Raw genomic sequence first — 22,571 nt, forward strand, 5'->3', positions numbered from 1 at the left:
CACAGCAGGCTGCGTGGAGTCGCGCGTCTTCCTCTCTTCGCAAACATGCGTGCCAATCTATCCCTCTCTCCAGGTTGAAATGTCTTGTTGGCGCGTGCTAGAGCTCTCCGAGCAGCCTGACGGCAAGCACATCCCCCAGCTACTCATCAAACCCGACTTCAATCTGGACTCGTACACAGTGCACCTTACCGACCTCAGCAACATATGGTGTGAAGAGCTAGACGTCTATGGTATAGTCAAGCGGGCGGCACAGGAGCAATCACCTATCGAAGTTAGCAAACATGATACTGCGCAGCTTGCCATCCTCGTCGAAAATGTCAAGAAATCCTTGTCGAGTGCAGAGCATGCCATATGCCGTGTGACTCGCAACGACACGGACGGCATCACTCTACACACTAGCATCTGCCTTCCAGAGCCGCTCGACCGCTTGACATGGAAATTCAATCTGGAAAGGCGAGCATCTGCAACTCTAAAGAATGAACTGATCCTTCCGCTACTTGTATCGTCTCATATCCAGAATGAACGAATCGCCGCACTCATATCTGCTGTTACCGACAAAGACAGGGCAATATCTCGACTCATAGATCAGTTTGATTCCAATAACGTGGACCTGGCTGCAGCCTTCCCCAGCATCGGCGGGACCAAGACAGGGAGGAGAGTGGTCAAACGTGAACAAGCGGCGAAGCACGTTCCCGCCTTACGGCCGTTCCACGAAGAAGCATGGAGGCAGGAGACAGAACAACTGGGAGACGCAAACCCGACTACGCTCGACTTGTTCCAAGAAGCATTGGCGCAGAGTACCGCGAGAGTACCACGGCAACTGATGTCCAAAGATCGAGAGTCTACGTGGTGGACTCAAGTCCCTACCCAGTTGGGACCGCTGACCGCCCCGGCTAAAACTACAGCCAACAAGCCAGCTCCGGCTGAAAAGCCAGTAGGGGTTACTGGGGACTCGGATGAGGGAGAGACGGAGGATGAGTTTGAAACCCATGAAAACTTCAACGTAAGCACATGATGGCACACTACATTCTGAAGCTGCTAACAGTCTCATAGACACGCAATATCATCGGACGGCCCGTAAAAACCCCAGCAGCACCCGTACCATCATCGCCACACACGAGAACCAGCGAGACGGGAGACGATAGTACTGAGGACGAAGAGGATCTAGATGCACTTGCCAAGGGCCAAGTCAAAAGCAAGGGTCAGACGATACACCAGACGAGTCGCACCAGGACGCCCACACCTGAACATCACTCTTCACCCAAGGCGGCTTCACCTCCAGCCCAAAACGCCAAGGTCAGCAGTTTCCGAATAGGTGGTAAGTCGAGAGGAAGGGCGATTTCTCCTCCACCATTGCCAGGGAATACAGATGCAGAACCGGAGGCGGACATCCTACCGACCAGGGAGTCTGTGCCTCCTTCGCAACCGACCCAATCGGTCATGACCCCAAAGAAAGCCCGAAAGCCTTTCAGAATCGGAGGCAAAGGAAAAGCTGTCGATGGAGATGCTTCACAACGCGCCATAACAACCTCACCAAGCACCAACCGCCTCAGAAACACGCAATCGCCTACTATAGAACCGCCGTCCTCCCCGCCGCCATCTAGGGTGGCGAAAGCAATGTGCCCCGTCAAGGAGGTACACGAGGAAACTCCAGAGAAGAAAGCAGAGCGAAAGCGGGCCGAACTAAAGCGGAAGAACGAAGAAGCCGCGAAGAAACAGGCCCAGGCGAAAAAGAAGAAGAGATTTTGAGTTCTAAAAAATTGAACGTGCTGTCCCACAATGGCCGTCAAGAAGAAGCCCATCCGCCGCTAGCGCTCAGTTTACCTGCCTGGAGGACTATATGCGATGAGACGTGAAACCGTTGGTTCTGGATTCATCGCGGTGTTCCCATTTTCGACTCTGTTCTTAACGTTTGTTCGAATCCTTCGATGTTTTTATTGCTTTATCTCACGTGAACGTGGAAACGCATATGTCCGATTTCGATCCGTATCTATAACATGACGCCTGGCAAGCGCTGTACACAATGTCTAACAATGTGATGAAAGTTTGGCTATTCATATCTCCCGACAGATTCCACCTTCACCTGCTATTGTGCATTCCTTCCGCGTCCGTTTGTTTACCTAGTGCCCTACTACCCATACGCCGCATCCAGCACCGCGCTTTCTCTTGCGTCGCCTCCACCTCCTCCCACCTACATCGCTTTTGGATAATTGGCGTCGGCCTTTCCTGCTGGTTACGGTCGACAACCGCTACACGTCATCATGTGTGTTTATCATTACTCTTATGTCTCGACCTGTGGCCATGCCGAGTTCACCAGAATATCCTACTGTAATAACGCGATAGCACTCGGTCTGCTCAGAAGGTAAGCACTATTCCTCTGGTACATTCGGCTCATCACTAATAGTTACAGCCATTCGCCAGACGACAAGAGTGCAGACGATAAGCCAGACCGAGCGTCGGGCTCATCTGCTCCTCCACCCGCATCATCCGCCAACAACGGTAGCTCATCGCAGTCGCAGTCCCCATCGCATACTCAGCAGCAGTACCAGTCGCAACATAATAACAACATGTCAACTATCACGCCGTCTGAAGCCGGACACGCTCCAACTTGGGACGCCATCGTGCAGGAGCAAGATGCACGATCTCATCATCAGGCTGCTTTCATTCCACGCTCTGCCCTTGTTGACAGCCCTCGGGCACAACAGAATAGTCTCAACGACGCCAGCCCAGTATTGAATAGGCAGAGCTACAGCAACGTCGACATTGGTGTTCCCTTGAATACGCAGTCTTCACTGCATATGGAGGCTACTCATGACGGTAAGGTCCTTGTACCAGTTGCTCGATTTGAGTCATATGGCAGCCACTCTGACTCCCGACCAGGATGCCATGATGAACCTGTCGATTCGACTACTGATCTTGATACGATCGCTGTGCATCATCCACAGCAGGCTGACTATCGGTACGCCGCGCACACAGTCGGTGCAGCAGGTCATAGTCCTCGCAAGCCCATACCGACCCAGTGGCTGCCGAAGAGCACTGGTCCCAACCTCGCCACAGCACAACGTGCAAAGGCGCGAACAGCGAAGAACAGCTGGGACGGTGATTCTCCAGACGAGGCTAAGACACTACGGGGAACACGTAGTTCAACCGATTTGAGAAGAACACATGGCAAAGAAAGTGCAACGTACCTCACAAAGGAGGCTCTGGCTGCTGTTAGCACCATAGCACCGCTCACGTCTCCGCTTAGCCCGAGTAGAGTACAAAGTTCTCCAACAAAGCGACCATGGAACAGCCCAATCCGCCCCTCACGTAGCAGTGTGCGTCCGCAGAATCTCTCCTTGAGGACATCACCCACCAGGTCGACGCATCTCAATACCGATTCAATCCCAGCAGCGCACTCGCGAGCACCTAGTAATGCTGCTACGTCTACTGGCCGGACGTCGTTTCATACGGCAGAAGGATCGCCAGTAAGGAGTCCTGCAAGCACGGAACATAGCTTCCAGTCTGCTGCAGAGAATCCCGAAGACCTCGATGTTCCCAATCATGACCTCAAGGCTGACAGTGATGATGAGCAGATACATCATGACTCGAGCAGTCCGCGTTCGGGGACAGTGAAAGAGGCCACGGAAGGAAAGCGGAGTTCATTGACACCAAAGCTCTCATCTAGGAATCTCCCATTCGGCTCACGTGATGATCTTCATGGGGAATCTTCATCAGCACCGGCAATAGCGACGGGCGGCTCGCATATGTTTGAAGGTCCCTCAAGTCCGCTATCACCCACGCAAGTGTCTCGCATTCCACGTGTTGGTGCCACCAGCAAGATCGCGGTTCCCCTTCGGAGCTCCACCATCCAGCGAGCCGAGTCGGTAAAGTCTTTGCAATACAGACTCAAGACTCTCCAAGCTATGCAGTCAGAGGCGACAAAAGTGCCTCTACCCGAAACGCCAGAGCTTTTGCCGGCCTCTCTGCGTCACGTACGTACCGTCGACAGTACTGGTTCAACCCCGATTCTCTCGCGAACTTTTGAATTACATGGTAGTGATCAGACATTTGACATTGCTTCTGGGGTCGAGCAGAAGCAGCCAGCTCACGTTAACAGCTCTATGTCTGCTCCAGACATCGAGGTTCCAGACCAGCCAAAGAACATTCTACGACGCGATGATGGGTCTAGCCACGTTAAAAAATTCATGGTCGACCATGAGGCTTCATTCCAGACTTTGAAGCTGGAGACCGTGCCATGGGATGCCGCACCGGCTTCTACTCATGGTACGACGCTTGGATCTTCTACAAGCATACCCGCAATCATCGTCATGATGGCTCACAATTTGGATACAGGGAACACAAACGTCAAGGCCAGACAAGAAGAGCCCGTCTCTGCCTCTGCGCACCATGTCGATGACGCTGTTGGCAACGTGACTTCCATCCGGGGCAGAAGTGAATGGTATGTCCCTAATGATCGTAAACAAGGAGATAGCGGTTGCTCAACGCAATCTAGTACGGGCTCTCTTCGCGCAACTGCTGCGGAATTCGTACCCCAGGCTCCGTTCATAGCTAGCCCTGTTAAAGCTACCACGGAAATCGCACCACCGGTCTCGTCTTATGATCTCGCTGGTCTGCCAGAGGCAACGGTACTCGATAGAAACGGCATACCGTTCCTGTGGTACATGTACGGTGTACAATTTGCTTACGAGCAGGGCTATCGCAACGGTCGTCCTAAGTCGCCCAAGAAGTTCAAGCAATCCAGAAAGGAGCGCACGTCTCTGTCTTCTCCGGTCGCTTCTCCGCACCCTTCTTCGAAGGTGGTTCCCATCATCAATCCCAGACCAGCAACTCCTCGTTCTCCTGCAGCGAGCCGGCGCTTGACTCCCGCGGAGCTGATGCCTCCACCGCCTTTACCTACAAATCGACGTCGTGAAGATATCCGCCAAGAGAACTATCATCCTGGTTTCAACCAAGAGAGGTCCCTCTCGCATATTGCCGACGCTGGAGGAAATCATCCTTTCTCGAATCAGCTTAATATGATATCTGAGCAGACTGCCCTCAGCAATCGCTCAAACACCAACGCTCCACGCCACTTCAACGTCGATCTCAACACGGTGCGCAACGTTGGCTTCCCGACTGGTCCTCGCAACATGTACCCTCCCAGCTACTACACGGTTCCTCGCCACGGTCACCGCAACAACCGTGGCAATGGCTTGTATGGCGGTCGCGGCAACGCCGGTGTTCCCATCGACGCCACGGCACCGTTCCCGAACCCTATCCCGCCGCAAGGCCGACCAGACCAAAGCCTAGCCTACGGCGCTCCCCCATTCGACTACTCTGGATATACGATTGGAAAAGAGTCTTGTGGTTTGGTTAACATCACCGTCGCGACTGAGCGGGGTGGTGGCGAGCCATGTAATGCATGCGCTCCTGATCATTGACCTGGTCACGGTGTCTTCAAGGAATTGAATAAAGAAGACCATAGGAACGGAGCATCTTGGAAAGAGAAGTCTATTGGTATCATGATGAATACATGCCTTATTTGCGTATGAATACGGGCATCAGGCTGGGAAGAAATGGATACGATTAGTGGGTAGGATACTTCAGTAGTAGCTGATAATGAAGAATGGACTTACACGAATCTGTTCTTCGCTTCTCTTGTCCCAACAGTAAGCCTTACTTCAAGGATATATATTGTTATGATGGAGTGGCTATGCAACATCGTTGTGCAAGGTAGGAGAGTGGAGCCTGGGCCTGTCGGCGGGTCGGCGAAGGTGGACCTCGGCTGGCGGCTGACTAATGCACTAGTCGGGCCTTGGACAAAACCCTCCGCGTCGCCGCCACTCTCTCTTCTTTTTCCATATAGAAAGTTGCACCCACAGAATTTGACCTCTCTCTTTGTTCCTCTACAAGATTGAAGTTGACATAAGCTGGGGAGATCGAACCTCTTTGCCCCCAAGAACTGCCTGCCCCTACCGAATGGGCTGACGGTCCCGTGGCTCCGAGACATCCTCTTAAGAATTTTCACTATTGCTACGTCTCCTCGCCTCGATCGATACCGATACGTATACGCCCGAGTGACGCGATGGATGCTTAAAGACGACCAAAGCGATAAAAGTGATCGCTTTGGAGGTGCTGTACAATAGCATGGCGCGTAAATCGAAGGCGATTGACCACATGGTCAATCGCATGAGCAAAGTACGGCTGGTGGATGAGCGGGCTGCCGCACCCCCGCAATCTGAAAGTGATTCGGTGGAAGGTGGCAAGGAAGCCGCTCAGGGCCAGCCTTTCCGCTTCTTCGATCTCCCCTACGAGCTGCGATTGCGCGTATACGAAGAGCTCCTCATCTTTCCCAAGACCATCGACCTCGACGAAACGAACTACCGCACCGTCGCGCCCGCCCTCCGCCTCTTCCTCGTAGACCGCCGCATGCACGAAGAAGCATCGCGTGTCTTCTACGGCGGCAACACCTTCCGCGTGTTTCCTATCGGACGTTACATCAACCGCAAGCACCCGCTACTTGCATGGTTCCCTCGCAAATACAGAGCACAGCTCACGCGCCTGGAGCTGAGACTAGGCCCAGGCTTCAACAAGCCGCCGAAGTGTTGGGTTGTGGATAGCCGCCTTGGCCTGGCGGCTATGAAGAAGGTGTATAAACTCAAGGTCTTTGTAGAGCTCGACCCTGCATCCAACGATGTGTTTGAAGGGTTTCGTGCCGGCAAGAACTTTTACACGGAGTACTGCGTCGGGCTGCTGAGAGGCTTGCTCGCGCAGGTGCCGTCGATCGACGACGTGGAGTTTGACGCATACCCGAGTGTGTCTAAGTCTAGCCCACTTTTGGTGGGCTTGCTGGAAGAGACAAAACTCAACCAGAAGCGCGTTGCCTGGGGCCCTGAGAGGGGCTGGGACGAGATTGTGGAAGTCGAACTGGCAGGCGTCCTGCAGAAGATGGGGCTGGATACTTTCTGAGCCATCACGCTGTACGCTGCATTCTTTACATAACTTTTGTGTATTTTGCTTTTGCAAGAAATGACTAATGAATACCATTTACTCAAAACTTTTCGTTCAGTCTGCCTTTCTCCTTCCATGCCGATAAGCGCAATTCCATATGTACCAAGCATCTGCCCCGCCTCGCATTTGGTTCAGTTGTTTCATACCTTACATCCACGCCACACAAATGAAAGATCGAACGCCCTGCCAGGCGACTACAAGGAGAGCAATCGATCTGTTTTGAATGTCGATACTCCACCTGGGCAACTACAGGAGTCCGTGGGCCGCGATACCCGAGGCACCTCTCAAGGGGGAACTACGAGCTCCTACGTAATGTTTCGAGCTCCTGCTTGGTGCTCTCGAGCTCCTGCTTAGTGCTTTCTAGCTCTTGCTGCATGTCGGAGAGCTTTTGCTGAGTATCTCTCTTCTCTTCTTCTCGATCGTTGAGCGTAGCGCGTGTATGCTCCAGTTCCTCGGTGAGCCTTGCGCGTTTCAATTTCAGTTCTCTGATGTTCTGTCTTATCTTTTCATGTGCCTATTCTGTCAGCGTCTTGTAATGCACGAGTTGACGAATCACTCACGTCGTCCCAGCTGTGAAAGTCTGCTTTCTCCGCACTACGTTTTATGAACGCGCGTGCGCTGGTCCCGTCAGTCTGAAAGAGTTAGCACTTTGAGGCGATATCACAATCAGTTTTCATTTTACCACTAGCATGTCCAGGTCATAATCCTCTTCCCTACTTGGAATGCTGTGCGTAGAGTCGCTGGGTGGCCTCCGATCACGTAGCTGCTCTTCTGTGGGTTCGTCTTCTTCTTTGCCTCGGTCTTGCTCCTGGGTCTTTGCCGGGACGAAGTCGTTATGGCTGCCCGTTACGGAACTGACATTCGCCTGTGGCTGTTCACTTCTCGACGCCTTCTCAAGATCCTGCTGTCGTTCCATACTCGGGTGTATCTGATGCTCTGGGCCGACGCCAGTGACACCGTCATATATTTCATCGTGTTTGGTCTGGCTATGGTGTTCCATCGCGTTCGGGTGTTCCCGAATAGGCAGCGATCCCTTAAAAGCATGGTCGGGAGTCGATGACATCTTTTCCTCAGATTCTTTGAAATCGTCTTTGTCGAGACGCGTGGAGATGTTAACGGCTGGGGTACTGTGAGAGCTTCGGCCGTCGGGCTAAGCGGGGTGTAATGGCGTGAGTTTCTGGGACTACAAAGTCAGCTAATGAGATAGGTCGCGAACAAAACGTAAACAACGAGATCAAACAAGGTCGAACGGATATACGCTACCTAAGTATCTTTCGACGAAGACAGTAATGGGATTCCAATATCGAACGGAAATCTTGAAGCAACTAAGTGAAGTTAGTTGGGTACAACGTTCAGTTCAGTCTGTGCTACGCCAGAGGTGGATTTTGGGGTCCAAAGGTTTGGGAAGGGGGAGAAGGTATTTAAGTGGATATCTTTGGTGGTTGCTCAGGCATACCGTGTGGGGCAGGTGATAGAGATAGTGTCAGTTGCGGTCTCGATGCTTTTGAGCTTGGATGGACTCTGCGTCGACCAACAATTGTATCTTAGGCACGCTCGAATGTCGTGAGAGGTGGGTTTTCGGTAGTAGAAGTTCTCCGAGGGTGGTAAAAGTAGTGTGAAGCCAAGCAACGTGCTACAGAAAGCTTCAGCGTGGTTGGAGGTGAAGATTGGTACCTAAATACACTGTGGTAGTGAGATGCAGGACTTTGGTGTTGCGAAAGTAAAGGCGAAGAGAGGTATCTGGCAGAGTTTTGAGTCTGCTCATACCTAGTCCATGAGCCAACCAAAAGCTTCCAGAATTCTAAACGACCTGAACGAGTAGATACTAGGTATCACCTATTCAAGGTTGCTTGTGTGAGCCCTACGTACCTAGCTATTTAGGCGCTACGTCATCCTTGCTGCCTTCGTGAACTTTACCAGAATTTAGAATGCACGCTATATAAGGGAAGAGTTGAACACCCTACTACGCAACTACATGGAGAGCAATTAGTATTTTTTGTATAGTGATACTCTACCTAGACGACTACAGAGAGAGCAATTGATCTTTATTATATCGCGATACTCTACATAGGTGACTACTGGAGTAGCGTTTGATTTTCCCTTGTATGGCGTGAATGTGCCTTTGGGTCTGCTACCTAGTAGGTATGATATCATGTCATAGCACGATAACAGGATAACGCGGTAGCACGTGATACGTAGCGCTGTAGGGTTCGTCTCTATATATAAAGCCACCTCCCATACACTAATAGGTCATAAAATCCACCTCTCCCGAATCACACGCCTCCATAAACCCACCTCTCTCAAGCTTCACTCCTCCAAAAATCCACCTCTCCATGCTTCAGACTCTATCACTCACCTCTCCTTCCCCACTATCATGGAAGGACCTACAGCAAACCCGTCAGAGAAGAAGAGGCAAGCACCTGAGAAGGCGGACACAAGATCAACGAAACAACGAGATGAAGCGTCGGTCAGGAAGTAGGCAGATTGGAAGACGTCACTCGATATTCACAATGTGGCACGGCATGACGCCCTCTTGACCAAAGATGGACCCGGATTCGGGCTGTACATGGGTCAACTGGGGGACAGTCAGAACAAGGATAAACTATATCTCAGCATGTCCGACCCTGCGAGTCGCATATCCTTTCATTTCTACGGGTACGATGGCAAGAAATTCCCTGGCAACGTCCTGGCCGGAGGAAATATCTCCAGGATAAGATGGGAATATCTATGGGGATACACTACCACGAACGAGACCGACCAACGGAAAGCTATCCGGCTACTGGGCAAATGGCTGTTCTTGGAGAAGAAGCCGGACCTGCTCATCATCTGTCCATTCGATGAAGAAGACGAAGCAGCCATTGACAAACTCATTGGAAGGATCCGAAAGCAACATGGACAGAATCTGAGCTTCGATGAAGTCGAGCGGCCGTACACCTCAGAGGCTCTAGAAAGGACGATGATGGAAACGCCACCGTTCCACACACAAGAAAAGGCTAACGAACTGGTCAAGAAACCCGTTTATCTTTGAATGAAGCACAACGAGTACTTGAAATCTATCTGGGCAACGTACAAAGAGCCTGGAGATTATTCCATCACCCAAGAGATAAAGGACGACGTGACAACGATCACGGCGTTTTATCTACTCGTCACCACAACAATTGACCTTCGAGAAGCCAAACAAACGAGCTACAATGCTGACAAATGGCTCGACTTTCTCGGGGATACGCATATCCCTGTATTCCCTTGGGAATTCGCAAGGTATCGGTGGATCGACAAAGCATCAAGATCAACCTATTCCATTAAAAAATATCTGGACATGGTTCTACCGTAATGAAGTTGGGCCAGTCACAAATCAGAGCCGCAGGCAGCTCATAAATGGCCGATTCTCGACTCCATTCTTGTCAGAACTCAAACAACATCAAACTTCGCTTGTGTAAGGTTCTGGACTTTGGAAGTTGATCGAAAGACATAAAAGGGTCGCAGTCAAGACTGTCACAGGCCGAAAGCATGTTATATGAAGAGATCTTCTCTAATCTGAGACTTCGCAAGTCGAATGCACTCACAGAAGAATCGACTCGACAACCTGAACCAGCGGGAAAGACCCAAAGGATGGTGGTGGAGATTACAGATCGCTGGAAGGCTTTTGAAAAACTGCGTTTATTTCGATGAAAAGATCACCAAAGTTTCAGATTTCGCTCGTCTGGAGCATCTACCACACCCCTAACAGAGCGCCTAAGAAGAGACAGTCACGTTGGCGTGATCAGGTCACAGGCACCAAGAATTATCATGAGAGACCAACCGATTTATCATGCAGATGTTGTATTTGTAACAGTTCGTCAATATGACTTCTTCATATCTTCATTGTCCTTACTGGTCTTGTATATACGAGTCCAGGTTCATCCAAAGAAATATGATGAGTACACACGTTATCAACACTGTCAAGACACAGAATACCACTCGGCTTTCCACCTTGCACCACCTAACCTCTTCATCTCGCCAAAGAAGTAATCCAATGACTTCCTCAATGCACTCCTTCCAAAACCTCGTGACCGCGCCCGGAGAGCCAGAGTGGGCCTTGGTTATAGAAATGGGACCTCTGTCTTCTAATACACGATCGCAGGTTCCATCATCGCAATACGCCTCCACCCACTCAGCGAGCAGCGTCCAGAGATATACGTTCAGTTCAAACTGGAGCTGTTGGATAGTTATTGACCGATAGTCCTGGCTCCGTAGTGTGCGATGGAAGTACAAGCGCATGATCCTGAAGATCTGATCGACTGCTGTACGAATGGCCTTTTGTCCATTGCCAGGGTAGTCACAGTGCATAGCATATACCAAATACTCGCTTTGCGGCGCTAGAGAGTGGGCACGGTCTTGGAGGTGTGCGAGTATCTTGAGAACTTCGTCGTGCTGAATTTCAATCTCATCAAGCGGGTCAGCGTTCGCAATGGAGTCTCTGATGGAGCTCATGACTAAGGAGTTGAGATCCATTTCTGGTCGGCCCCAAGACGTGACCGTCTTTTCGTCCTCGGGCTCACGGTCTTCGGGTTCACACTGGCATGCTATAGAATCCAGTCCGTTCCTAACCAAGTGCATGCAGACTCCGTGGCCGCAATGTAGTGTACAGTGTGGCACTAAGGCCGGTATGCCCTGGCATGTATCGATTGCGTCCTCGAAGGCGGGAAATGGAACTGTTTCAATGTCCTCGTCGATCCCATGAAACAGGGGAGATGGTGGTGCGATGGGATGATGAAGATTTGAGTATGAGCTATCGATGCGGCATGGCGGCTTAGGAAGAACAGTTGTTGAAGTTATTGCGAAGCCGAAGTCAGCGTCCGTCATTGTCGCGCCTGATAGTAGCTGCGTATCAGATTGCTCAGCTGATATTTCGAGGGTGAAAAGAAGATAACTATCTAGATCCGAGGGCTTTGTTCTTGAAAATGAGACATTGTGCAGACATGCAGCCACAGCCTAAGCGCTGTATGCAGGTTCATTCCAATATGCCTTGATAACAACAGTGACTGTACGATGGATTTGATACTCACCTAATCACGAACAAGGTTCTTGTAAGTTCATCCGAGACACCTAGACAATTCAGAAATATCTGAGAAGCGTGCTGGCATATTCGAAGACATATTTTGAGATTCAGACATCCGATGTCTCGCATGTTCTCCCCCAAAGCGGGGATGGATCGCAATTCTGGAGCTATTGTCTCGTCGCTGGTGACCAGCTCGTACGTGTTTCGTCCAACGAACATGTCCTTGATTGAAGGCGGCTTCCGGTATAGGGAGCTAGTGGCAGGTGTATTCTCTCTGCTTGACTCTGTTATCGTCGTCTTTGAGTTACTATAAAAGCACAGAATAGGTTCGCAGTGTCAGATGCAATGCTCGATAACATGCTGACAGACTGCGAAGACGTAGTTGCTCTGATTCCACTTGTCCAATCTATCATCTTTATCCGTGTATAGAGGAAGTTGCTCAACCTGCTCTGCTCGCGGCTGGTGTATAAACGGGCATAGCTATCGACTTCTGGCTCGAGAGACGCTTGAGCGGGTGGATTATGAGGTCGGTCGGGTTGTGTAGGCTACACCAGTTGTATAGTGCGCGTATTCACTTCGCCGACGAGGGAACAGTGAGTGTGGTCCGACTTCTTTGCTGATACCAACGAGAGAATCAAAGGCGCGATGATTGTGAAACGACATGTCGAGCTCGGGACGCGTCGGCTAGACAGTTCGACGCTCATGAGACTAGGCTTATTTAGGAAAGGCTCGTTGCCGGCAATGACGCAACGCGTTTTCGTCCCATCCCACTTTGGAAAGTACCGACTTGCATCGACAACGACGTTGGACCCCTCCTCGCGATGCGACCACTCTGAATCGACACACAGAACCATTGGTCGCATAGTTCGATATGGCGCTTCCTCTGGGCATCTTCCTTGGCGGCTGCGTGGTCGCCATTCCTGTCGTTACCGGTGTCGCGCAAGGTGTCGAGCACCAAAAGAAGCAGAACGAAGAAGCCGCCAACGAGTCGCGCATGTGGAAATTCAACTGCCTCGTAGCCTGCGACGATCCCGATCCGATAGCGAAAGAAGAAGTCAACAATGGCATCCTCGTTGTGCGCCATGATAAAGTCTGGGTTGTGCCGAGGGACGCGGATAACAAGCCACTGTGGCCGGATGGGGTAGACGGGGAAGGGCGAGAGCCATTGCATCCATTTGCAGGTTTCTACATTGCATATCCGGACGAGTCGCGGTGTCCACCGGAAAGGGGGCTGGTTAGCACCATCAGTGACGACCCGCCCATGCTGAATTGGATATACTGTGACAGAGAGACGTATGAGCTACGCTACTCGAATCGCACGGGCAGTATCGCGCATCATGTAGGCGTTTGGGACTGGACCGAGGACGAGACCCACCTGACCTTCGACGGCTGGGAAGGCTTCATGGCTATCGACGAATGGGATGGTGCTGATGAAGATCCCAATACACCGTGGGGCAAAGAAGGACTACGCTGGGCAGTTTACTTCGACAAAGACGACAACGGGCTCAAGGGGAGACGCAAAGGAAGGGACATGTTCGAGATCAGTCTCAAGCGCAGGATACAGAGTGCCGAAGAGCAATTGAAGCAGAACGAAGCAGCCGAGAAGAAGATGCAAGTCAAGAGTAGAGGTGGTCTCAGTACTCAGTTTGCTGCACCTCAGAAAGAGAGAGACAAAGAATGGGAGAAGAAGTTTGGCGAGAAAGCGAGGCAGGAGTTGGAGAGGAAACTGGCAAAAGACAAGGAGGAGGGGCAGGGGCCAGAGTGGGCCAGAGGCGATGTTGGAAAAGAGAGTTGAGAGTGGGCAAGAGACAAAGTGTTCGTTGTGCCGAACGACGCTATCTATCAGTTTGGTGCACATGGCAGGGCTCCTCAGCTCAATCAGCGCTAGAACCTAGCGGCACGGCTATTCACGTCTCGAATCGTGTTATCGCCGAGCATTTACCCGTCCCAGGCACTTCTGCCATCTGCGAACAACCTCGTGAAACCACAGACCGAATGTTCCTACTACTTGGCGTCGAGCTAATCGCGGTCTTATATTGGACATTCGTCCCCACGATACGATGTAGAAGAGTCAGCAGAAGACCGCGCTCTGGAGAAGAACTACTAGCACGCAGCCCTAGAGGTGGTGAGACCTATGCGACCTTCTCGGCACACTCGTGGCGGTCAACCCCGTCTCGAATCGACATCGATTACTGCAGCCTATAATCAATACCTCGTAGAAACACAAGAGTTGGTGCAACGCACAAGCCCTTTCGATGCATTAGGCTTGTTTAATTTTCCAGCCGAGCAAGAGTGCTGCAGCTTAAAGACCACCAAATTGGAAACCCATTCTGGAGGCTTTGACAAATAACGTAGCGTGGGTTTTCAAGGGAAGTCTAAGATGAACAGAAATAGGTTTGAGAAGGAAAACAATATTGAATTTACGCACTCTGCTCATGAATACGGACCGAACCGATCGCTAATGGCCGTGAAGTGATGTTGAAACATTTTTTACTGCCTAAACCTAAGCCCCACATGGTACTACCGGTGGTCTTGTATACAGCATCGCAATTGGACTGAAACGTCGGTGACGTGTACCATCGGATGGAATGTGCTTCCAAGGTTTCCAGCTATATAGCCAGACCAGCCTCTCGTGCAAATTTCTTACACCTGGTCAGACCGGCGCACTAAGTTTCCAAAGCGTGGGCGTTGAGCAGGTGGATATGCACCTAATTCGAGCTGTGCATCTCCGGCAGTGCGCTTCAATGGTTGGGAGGAACGTAGAACATCGCTAGGGTGAGAAAGCGAGACACCTGTGTAATCTGAGTTGCGTGTGTCGCCGGCGTAGTGCAAATTGCTGTTGACATGATGGTTGTTTAGAAACTGTCCGAAGACAAGATCACCTCGCTGGGAGTTGTTGTGGGAGTTGTTGTGGGTGTTGTTCAGCTGGAGGTCACCGAAGAGAGTTGCTCCACCATTGACAGAACCGATATGAGTATGGCGTGTACCGCTTATAGGCGCTAGTGAGGGCGCATGAAAGGAGACTGGTGTATCTTGGTGAGCATCTTCAGTGTGCACCTGCCCTCCTGAGACGCCTGGGTTCCTTGAAAAATTTGAGCGAAGATGTTTGCTAGTATCCACCGGCTGTTTCTTTTTCTTGGCTGCAGCGTTCTTGTCCTTCCAAAGCGGTCGTCCTTCCTTGATAAACTCTTGGCGCTTGCCATTCTGTACACAATTCACAATGGTGCCTGAGCATCGCTGAGCTGGCGAAGCAACTGTAGTTGCAACATTCTCACCTAAATACCAGCGTGCCAAATCAGTAGTGGTCTCACATAGGTACAGTGTACACAGTGACATTACTTACCCTTGAGTAGCGAGAAACAGCGGGACTTGGATAACCGCAACAGCGCACTAAGATGGCTCATACGCTCTGCAAAGGTAAGAAGGCGTGATTTCCGGGCCGTTGCAAGCGCCAACTTGTCGTAGATTGGAAGCGACGCCGGGCCATCAATGTGTAGACGTTCGGCAACATCAACAAGCTGCCAACAGACCTTCTCCATGTGTGCCGGATCTGGCGCATTAATAGCATCCGGAGTCCAGCGGCTTATGAATGCAGGCGCATCGCTTTTGTCTGAACATGATGAAGTATCTTTCATTGCTTCCAACAGCTCAGCAACATATGTGGCTCGTTCTTCGTCGTTGGTAGGAATCGTGGTGTCACCAGTTGGCGCGGACCAGACTTCGTCGAGATGCCGGGAAATCATGGCTTTCTCCGCCTCTGCAAGATTCCGGAATGCCAATTTGTGGGCATTGCCTCGCGCTGAAGCAAATTCAGCAGTTTGGCTCGGCGCAGGTGGAGTGAGTGTTGCATCCCCCTGATAATCATAATTGTGTGCATCTGGGGCGTTTTCCTGGACATCTATAAAGCTGATAGGCTGTTGGAATGGCTGATAGAAGGGAGGTGGGTTAGATGAGACACGCTGCGTTATCAGCTGCTCAGGTGCCTGTTCGTCCCATCGAACAGTGCTATGTTGGTGTTGATTGTTATCGTCTCCATATCCGAATACATCATTCAAATCATTGCCTTCATTTCCTGTTGCCCAATCTTCCGGGAAGTTAAACATCGTGAGGTCACTATCAGAATTCCATTGTGCATCTCCAATGTCCGGTGCTGTTTGATGTTGAGTTTCAAAGTCGTATTGGTTTGCAGGAAACTCTAGGCCAAATTCTCCATCAGCAGCAGGGTTCTTGACCAAAGGGTAGTCCTGGAGTATGCAATAGTTCATAGGTATCTGCTGGATTCGATTGAGTTATTTCCAGCTAGCAATAAAGGTGATAGTCCTGATTTACGAAGGCGCTGGTTCGTGGAATCTTTGCGATGGTTCGGAGATGCTGTGAATGTTCGCGAACAAATTAAAAGCTGGTCGGGTCGGGTCAGTTGTAGATTGTACGGAGTTGAGTGACTGGAAGGTTGTGGTCTGGTAACCGTCAAGGTGGAAAAATCTGTTGCTGTTCTATACGCCTCCTGGTGCTCTTCATCCAGTGAATCCATGGCTTCCGCTGGTCGAGGCTATGGGGATGGTGCAGTAACTTGGACATTCTGCATTCATACCCAATCAAAAGCGAGGAATTCATAGATGAAAGACTCATGGGCTGTGTAGCAACAGGTACCCAGAAAAGTGGAGAAGTCCTAACGACAGCGACTTGTGAATGTCCTGATACTTCGGTAGTGTCGAACTGAAAATGGAAACATGAGTGTCGTCTGGGCCAAGTACAATAAGACGTACTGTAAGATGATGTTTCGACATAAGCTGGTACTGTTTGCGCGTCCGAGTCGCCATGACTGCAGAAAGGTAGTTTTGCCAACAAGAGTATGTTTGGGAAAGGACTATTGGCATGGGTTGTCTCTCGGTCTTTGGTATCTCCTAGCTACTGCTGTACGTGAAAATGGTATAATTGAAAGGATGTTTATTACAAAACAGGATGTCCATGATGAGTCTTAATCAAGGCTTAAAACATGGAAGGTAATCGATGATAATGTAACACGCTCGGCCAAATCCATGTAGTCGCTGAAATAGATATATCAAGCATACAGAACGCTGACGATACTGGAAGAAATACAGGTCTACCGCCGCAATGCTGACCTGTGTCTACACAATTACCTCACACCGCCTCTTATTCTCAATGCCATATAACTTATGCAGCAGGCTTCCTTGGTTCCAACTTCCGCGGCGCCTTCTTCGGAGCAGATGCTTGACTTGCATTGCCACTCTTCTGCGTGTTGCTACCTTGCTGACCTAGCTTCCTCGGCTTCCTTTTCGCTTTTGGGGTAGCCGCCGGGGTATTGTTTTCTTTATTGTCACTAAAAGACACACGCTTTTGTTGGGTAGAGGTATCCGTGGATTTGTTCGTGGAGTTTGGTTTCTGTGGGGTCTTTGACTGGCCCGTGGTCTGTTGTGCGCTCGTTGCTTGCTCCTGTTGGGAAGGTTGGGGTTTAGCGGGCCCTCTGCTGGTAGGTGGCCGCTGGGAACGAGGTTTGGGTGCTTCCTTTGGTGGTTCATTGGATTGCGACTTCTCTTGCTTTGATGGCTGTGGGTTGTTGGTCTTTGGCTGCTGTGGCTTTGTTTGAGAACTTTTCTGGGGCTGGGCTTGTTCTTTGGGCTGACTCGGCGCCTGCTGAGCCTGCTTTTGAGGCTGCTGCTTTGGTTGTGACGAGCTCTGCTGCGGCTGTTGTTGCTCTTGACCCTTGCCTCCCCAAGGATTCATCGCGGCACCCATTCCTCCTATTCCCAATGCACCACCCATACCCTTAGCCGACGGCATGCTAGGCATGCTCGGCATTTTCGGCCTCCAGGCTGTCATGTCACTAACCGACTGAGACCAAGACTGCGGCATTTGGTCTGGTGCGTCGTTCTTCATTTGCTCCAGTTCCTCTTCAGTAGGCGCTTGGGTTTCCTTTGTTTGCATAATCATTTTCTCCAGAGCCTTCTTTTGCGATGGAGACGACTTGATATCTGGAAGAAAGTCTCCGACGACTCCCTGGACACCGTGACTTGCCATTTCGCCAAGGTCCCACATTGGACCGTTCATCGCGCCGTAAACGGAACCAATGCCACCTCCAAGCAGTCCTGTCACTGTAGATATTGTGCCACCCACCAGGGCGCCAGTCAATTTTCCTATTGTGACACCCGGCTGCACTCCCAATCCGGCACCAGCTGCAAGACCCTGGAAAGCGCCAGACTGCGTGTACTTTGCCGCTTTTCCAAAAGACTCTGCCTCAATCTCCTTATTGATTGCCTTCGCCAATATCTCTTCTCTTGCCTTTGCGTCGGCCGCTCCATGCGCAGCTTGCCTCAATTCCCACGCCTTCTGTCCCGCCTGGAGCGCCATGCTTGCGGACACGCCAGCGTTCTGTTTGATCTCATGGTCTGGAATGCCACCTTGTTGGCCACCAGCGTTGTTGTTAGCCATATTCTGGTTTGATGGATTTGCGGCGGTCGGTTTTGGTTTCTGTTGCGCTTTTTTCGCTGGCATGTTTTTCTTCCAGATGCGATCCTGATAATATTATGGAAGGGGTCCAGACAGATGGCTGGGTCGACGGGGTAACACTAGTATGACAGCTCAAGTGCAAATATGCTACGTCATTAAGATCGTCGAGATCGTCCTGGTCGTACGCGACCCGTGTGGCCAAACAACAACCTGTTTTGAGCAAGTACGCGAGACGTAGTCTTTACAACACGTAGGGCTATCCCTTCTAGGGTCGGTCGAACAACTGAATAATAAGACCGATGGGCTGTCACGTAGTGGTTCCTGCCTCAGTAACAGTGAGCTATGACGTCAGCGGCTCGACGCCAGGGACTCTGGTTTCCCAAATTCCGGTATGCGCTGCGCGACAATATGCGCCACGTCTTTTGACAGTGACTCACATTCGCATATTGTTAGCCAATCTTGAGTTGTCCGGACGCCTAACGTAGCGTCGAGCATGTCACCCGGCTCGCAAGTCCCTCGCTTGAGGTCCATCCTGTATTGGATCTGTTTGTTCTGTGTTGAGCTTGGGACATTCCGATGGTGTCAAAGCAAGGCCTTGAATATAACCCTCCTGTAGCGCACTTATCGATCCGCGCAACGGCCGTGTATCGATCGATGTTCCGTAGTTCTTGGCGATCTGATCGATGCGAATCCATAAGTAGTATGAGTGAGTCGTGTATCCAAAGCCCTTTTCAAGTCATCTTTTTACGTTGTTGGGATAACATAAGTTCAGGTAACAAATGTCTCGTTTGAATCCTTCTCCAAATTTTTCATACATTCTGTATGAAGGTGAGGATAAGCCGTTGCCGTATAGAAAACTGTAGCAGACCGAATGAGAGATCCAATGCAGAGACAATGAGCGGAATAGCTGGAAATGGGAGCGCTGCAGCGAATTCGCATTGGCCAAAGGCTTGTAGTTCCCGGGAAATAGCTGGAGACGAGTATAGGAATGCACCTTCCGGATATAGATGAAGATTGACGACCTTCAGTCGTAGGTTGCCAAGTCGTCTTTCGTAAGTACTGTGTCGAGCTCTTCAACCTTGTTCAAGAGTCGTGGCCTTCGGTCCAAGACCTCCAGTGGTTTTTGGTACGGATGGTGGCTTCATCTTCCCAATCTTTACTCGACTAAATGCCTTTCACTTGATGTTTGCGGTTCGAGCCGGTAGGCAGCGGGGATCCGGTATCGAGAGGCCGCACAGTTGCCATCTCTATGTCGAATGTACGTGGCATGAACGAATCGCTAACGTTTGATAGATGGATAGATGAGCGGACGCAGCAGGCCCGTCCCGGATTCAGGGTTGTCGGCTTACTGGTCTGTGCGAATCGATAACAATAGCCTGTGGACACGGCGGGCGCGTCTTGAAGCCGACTATGATGTGGTTTCTTTTGCAACACGTCGTCTCTTAGGAGGCGCCATCAGCATATAAATTTCATCACGCGCTGCCGCTAACACACAGTCATTCGTCGTCGTCCGCCACCATGGATCCTCTTCTCGCCGCCGCGGATGCCGCCGCCGCAGCCTCAGACACGAGACGACCCCCACCCAGCTCCCCGCCATGCGCCGAAACGCCGCCAGCAAGTCGTCTCTGGGGTATCAGCGATATACACCTCTCGTTCAAGGGCAACCGCGAAGCTCTCGAGAAGCTCCTTCCGCACCCGCACGATGACCTCATCCTATGCGGTGATGTTGGCGAGTCAGCAGAGCATTGTCGCATAGCCTTCACCAAGGTCAAGGAATGCTTTCGCCAGGTCTTCTGGGTGCCAGGCAACCACGAGCTGTATACGCTGCCGTCGGAGAAAGATCACGGCGCGAGAGGCGAGGCGAAATACATGGAGTGCGTCGCCATTGCACGCGAGTATGGCATAATCACACCCGAAGACGAGTACACGTTGTGGGAGGGCGAGGGAGGCCCGTGTCTGATTGCACCCATCTTCACGTTGTATGACTACTCATTCCGGCCCAGTAATGTGAAGCTGGAGGATGCGCTCGACTGGGCGAGGGAGGAAGGCATAGAAGCGACTGACGAGCACCTCCTGCACCCGGATCCCTACTCGTCGCGTATCGAATGGTGCAACGCGCTGCTCGACAAGACCGAGAAGAAGCTCGCGGCTGCCGTCGCAGCGCATCCAGATACTCGGCTGATCATAGCCGGTCACTGGCCGCTCCGCGAAGACCTAGTAAAACTCTTCAGAGTCCCGCGCTTCTCACTCTGGTGCGGCACAAAGAAGACGGAAGACTGGCACAACAAATACAACGCAAAAATTGTCGTCTCTGGCCATCTACACATCAGGAGGACAGACTGGATTGACGATACGCGCTTTGAAGAGGTCAGTTTGGGATACCCGAGACAGTGGCATGGTTGTCAGGAGCAGGGACTGGACATCAATGACATGCTCCGTGAGCTAATGCCAGGCCCGGAGACACCACCAGCAGATCAGCGAAACACTGTCTGGAGACAGTTTGGATGATTGTCTGCATGGCGGAATACAATTATGCATTTTTCCGTTCGTTAACCGCCATCATGCACTGTGTCCTAGTGTGATTACAGGTACGTCTAATGCTCCAATCAGCCCATGTCAACGCGGTACTCCTTCCTTGTCTGCTACCATACACCTGATGCATTTATTGTTCTGTTTCCACCTACTCCCATGCATTATGTTCACCCCCCCTGCACCTGCCTGATATGGTCTCGGTTTAGCCTCGGCCACGGACCAATTGTTCGGTCACACTCAACCACGCGATGTTTCCTTATTCGTTGGCAGTGCGCCATCCCGGCCCTCACTCTGTTCGATCGACATGGTGCGTTACCGTCCACAGATGTTTCCTCCGAGCGTAAAGATGCACGTCTTGAATCTTCCCGTGCCGGACGTCGGTGCACTGCAGGTACCCCAGTGACCGACGCCAGCATCGTTGCTGCGTATCCAAGGCAGCGGAACAGGCGGCCAATGGTTATCGATATATCAGGGCATGTGCGCTGCACATGGCATGTCTACGGTCACTGAGCACATCGCCTTTACCTTAGTCTCAGCGCGAACTTCCTCATTGAGACCTCGGGAGATATAGAGGGAAAAATACGACTACTCTGTGAGAAAGATACCGGAATGAGCCGAAGGTAAATCGAACAACATCGGAGCCATCGTATAAAACCCATCGTACCAGCCATTCCACAAAGAACAAGCCAGCCCATCACCGGCTCAAGGACGTTCGTCACTCGCTGGACAGTCACCTTGACATTCACTTCTAATCCCTTCAACTTCTCGGTCAAAGCCAAGATGCTCAACTTCGCCGTTCAGCTCCTCGCAGCCGCGAGTGTCGTCCTCGCTTCGCCCGTCCAGCTCCAAAGCCGTGCTGTCATCAACCATGATGCTGTTGTTGGCTTCCCCCAGACTGTCCCCTCTGGCATTACAGGGCAGCTCATGCTCAAGTACAAACCCTTCCTGAAGGTCGTGAATGGCTGTGTGCCTTTCCCTGCTGTCAATGCTGCAGGTGACACCGGGTAAGTCCTCGTCCATACTTGTATATTATTGTAGACTAACAGTGTACGACAGCGGTGGCCTGGCCAACACTGGTGACTCCTCGGGAGGGTGCAGCTCTAGCCCTGGCCAAGTCTACGCCCGTGCCGCCACCTATAACGGCGCCTACGCCATCATGTACTCGTGGTACATGCCCAAAGACAGCCCTAGCCCTGGTCTCGGCCACCGCCACGATTGGGAGAACATTGTGGTATGGCTGTCATCCGCATCCACCACTGCTACTATCCGCGGCGTTGCCATTTCTGCGCATGGTGACTACCAAAAGGTCACCAAGCCAAACCTTGACGGCACTCGTCCCCTCATTGGTTACAGGTCCATTTTCCCTGTCAACCACCAACTTATTTCTACGACGGAGAAGGGCGGAGAGCAGCCGGTCATCGCGTGGGATAGCATGACTGCCGCGGCCAGGCAGGCGATTGAGAACACAAACTTTGGCGATGCGACACCATCTTTCCGGAACAACAACTTCGAATCCTACCTGAACGAGGCTTTCATTTAG

The 22,571-nt window shown here is 51.4% G+C and overlaps 7 protein-coding genes across 7 annotated transcripts; all 7 read left to right on the top strand.

Annotated features, from left to right (window-relative positions):
- Positions 1–79: 79 nt before the first annotated feature.
- Positions 80–1,749, top strand: ACET3X_002991 (uncharacterized protein; the record flags this gene model as incomplete). Its single annotated transcript, XM_069449794.1, has 3 exons — positions 80–1,003; positions 1,054–1,318; positions 1,370–1,749. The coding sequence occupies 3 exons, from the start codon at positions 80–82 to the stop codon at positions 1,747–1,749; spliced, it is 1,569 nt and encodes a 522-aa protein (XP_069309538.1).
- A 512-nt stretch (positions 1,750–2,261) lies between these two features.
- On the top strand, positions 2,262–5,423 carry ACET3X_002992 (uncharacterized protein; the record flags this gene model as incomplete). The annotated part of the gene is made up of 4 exons (XM_069449795.1): positions 2,262–2,362; positions 2,411–2,817; positions 2,881–4,441; positions 4,496–5,423. The coding sequence occupies 4 exons, from the start codon at positions 2,262–2,264 to the stop codon at positions 5,421–5,423; spliced, it is 2,997 nt and encodes a 998-aa protein (XP_069309539.1).
- Positions 5,424–5,851: 428 nt separating this feature from the next.
- On the top strand, positions 5,852–7,026 carry ACET3X_002993 (uncharacterized protein). Its single transcript, XM_069449797.1, has one exon. The coding sequence runs from the start codon at positions 6,130–6,132 to the stop codon at positions 6,949–6,951; it is 822 nt and encodes a 273-aa protein (XP_069309540.1). The 5' UTR covers positions 5,852–6,129; the 3' UTR covers positions 6,952–7,026.
- Positions 7,027–9,367: 2,341 nt separating this feature from the next.
- Positions 9,368–10,021, top strand: ACET3X_002994 (uncharacterized protein; the record flags this gene model as incomplete). Its single annotated transcript, XM_069449798.1, has 2 exons — positions 9,368–9,468; positions 9,580–10,021. The coding sequence occupies 2 exons, from the start codon at positions 9,368–9,370 to the stop codon at positions 10,019–10,021; spliced, it is 543 nt and encodes a 180-aa protein (XP_069309541.1).
- Positions 10,022–12,902: 2,881 nt separating this feature from the next.
- ACET3X_002995 (uncharacterized protein) lies at positions 12,903–13,826 on the top strand (the record flags this gene model as incomplete). The annotated part of the gene is made up of 1 exon (XM_069449799.1): positions 12,903–13,826. The coding sequence occupies one exon, from the start codon at positions 12,903–12,905 to the stop codon at positions 13,824–13,826; it is 924 nt and encodes a 307-aa protein (XP_069309542.1).
- Positions 13,827–20,017: 6,191 nt separating this feature from the next.
- Positions 20,018–21,007, top strand: ACET3X_002996 (uncharacterized protein; the record flags this gene model as incomplete). Its single annotated transcript, XM_069449800.1, has 1 exon — positions 20,018–21,007. One exon carries the CDS (start codon positions 20,018–20,020, stop codon positions 21,005–21,007), a length of 990 nt encoding a protein of 329 aa, XP_069309543.1.
- An 804-nt stretch (positions 21,008–21,811) lies between these two features.
- On the top strand, positions 21,812–22,571 carry ACET3X_002997 (uncharacterized protein; the record flags this gene model as incomplete). The annotated part of the gene is made up of 2 exons (XM_069449801.1): positions 21,812–22,035; positions 22,088–22,571. 2 exons carry the CDS (start codon positions 21,812–21,814, stop codon positions 22,569–22,571), a joined length of 708 nt encoding a protein of 235 aa, XP_069309544.1.

Source organism: Alternaria dauci, chromosome 2 (genome assembly GCF_042100115.1).
Source record: "Alternaria dauci strain A2016 chromosome 2, whole genome shotgun sequence".
In the NCBI taxonomy this organism is placed as follows: domain Eukaryota; kingdom Fungi; phylum Ascomycota; class Dothideomycetes; order Pleosporales; family Pleosporaceae; genus Alternaria; species Alternaria dauci.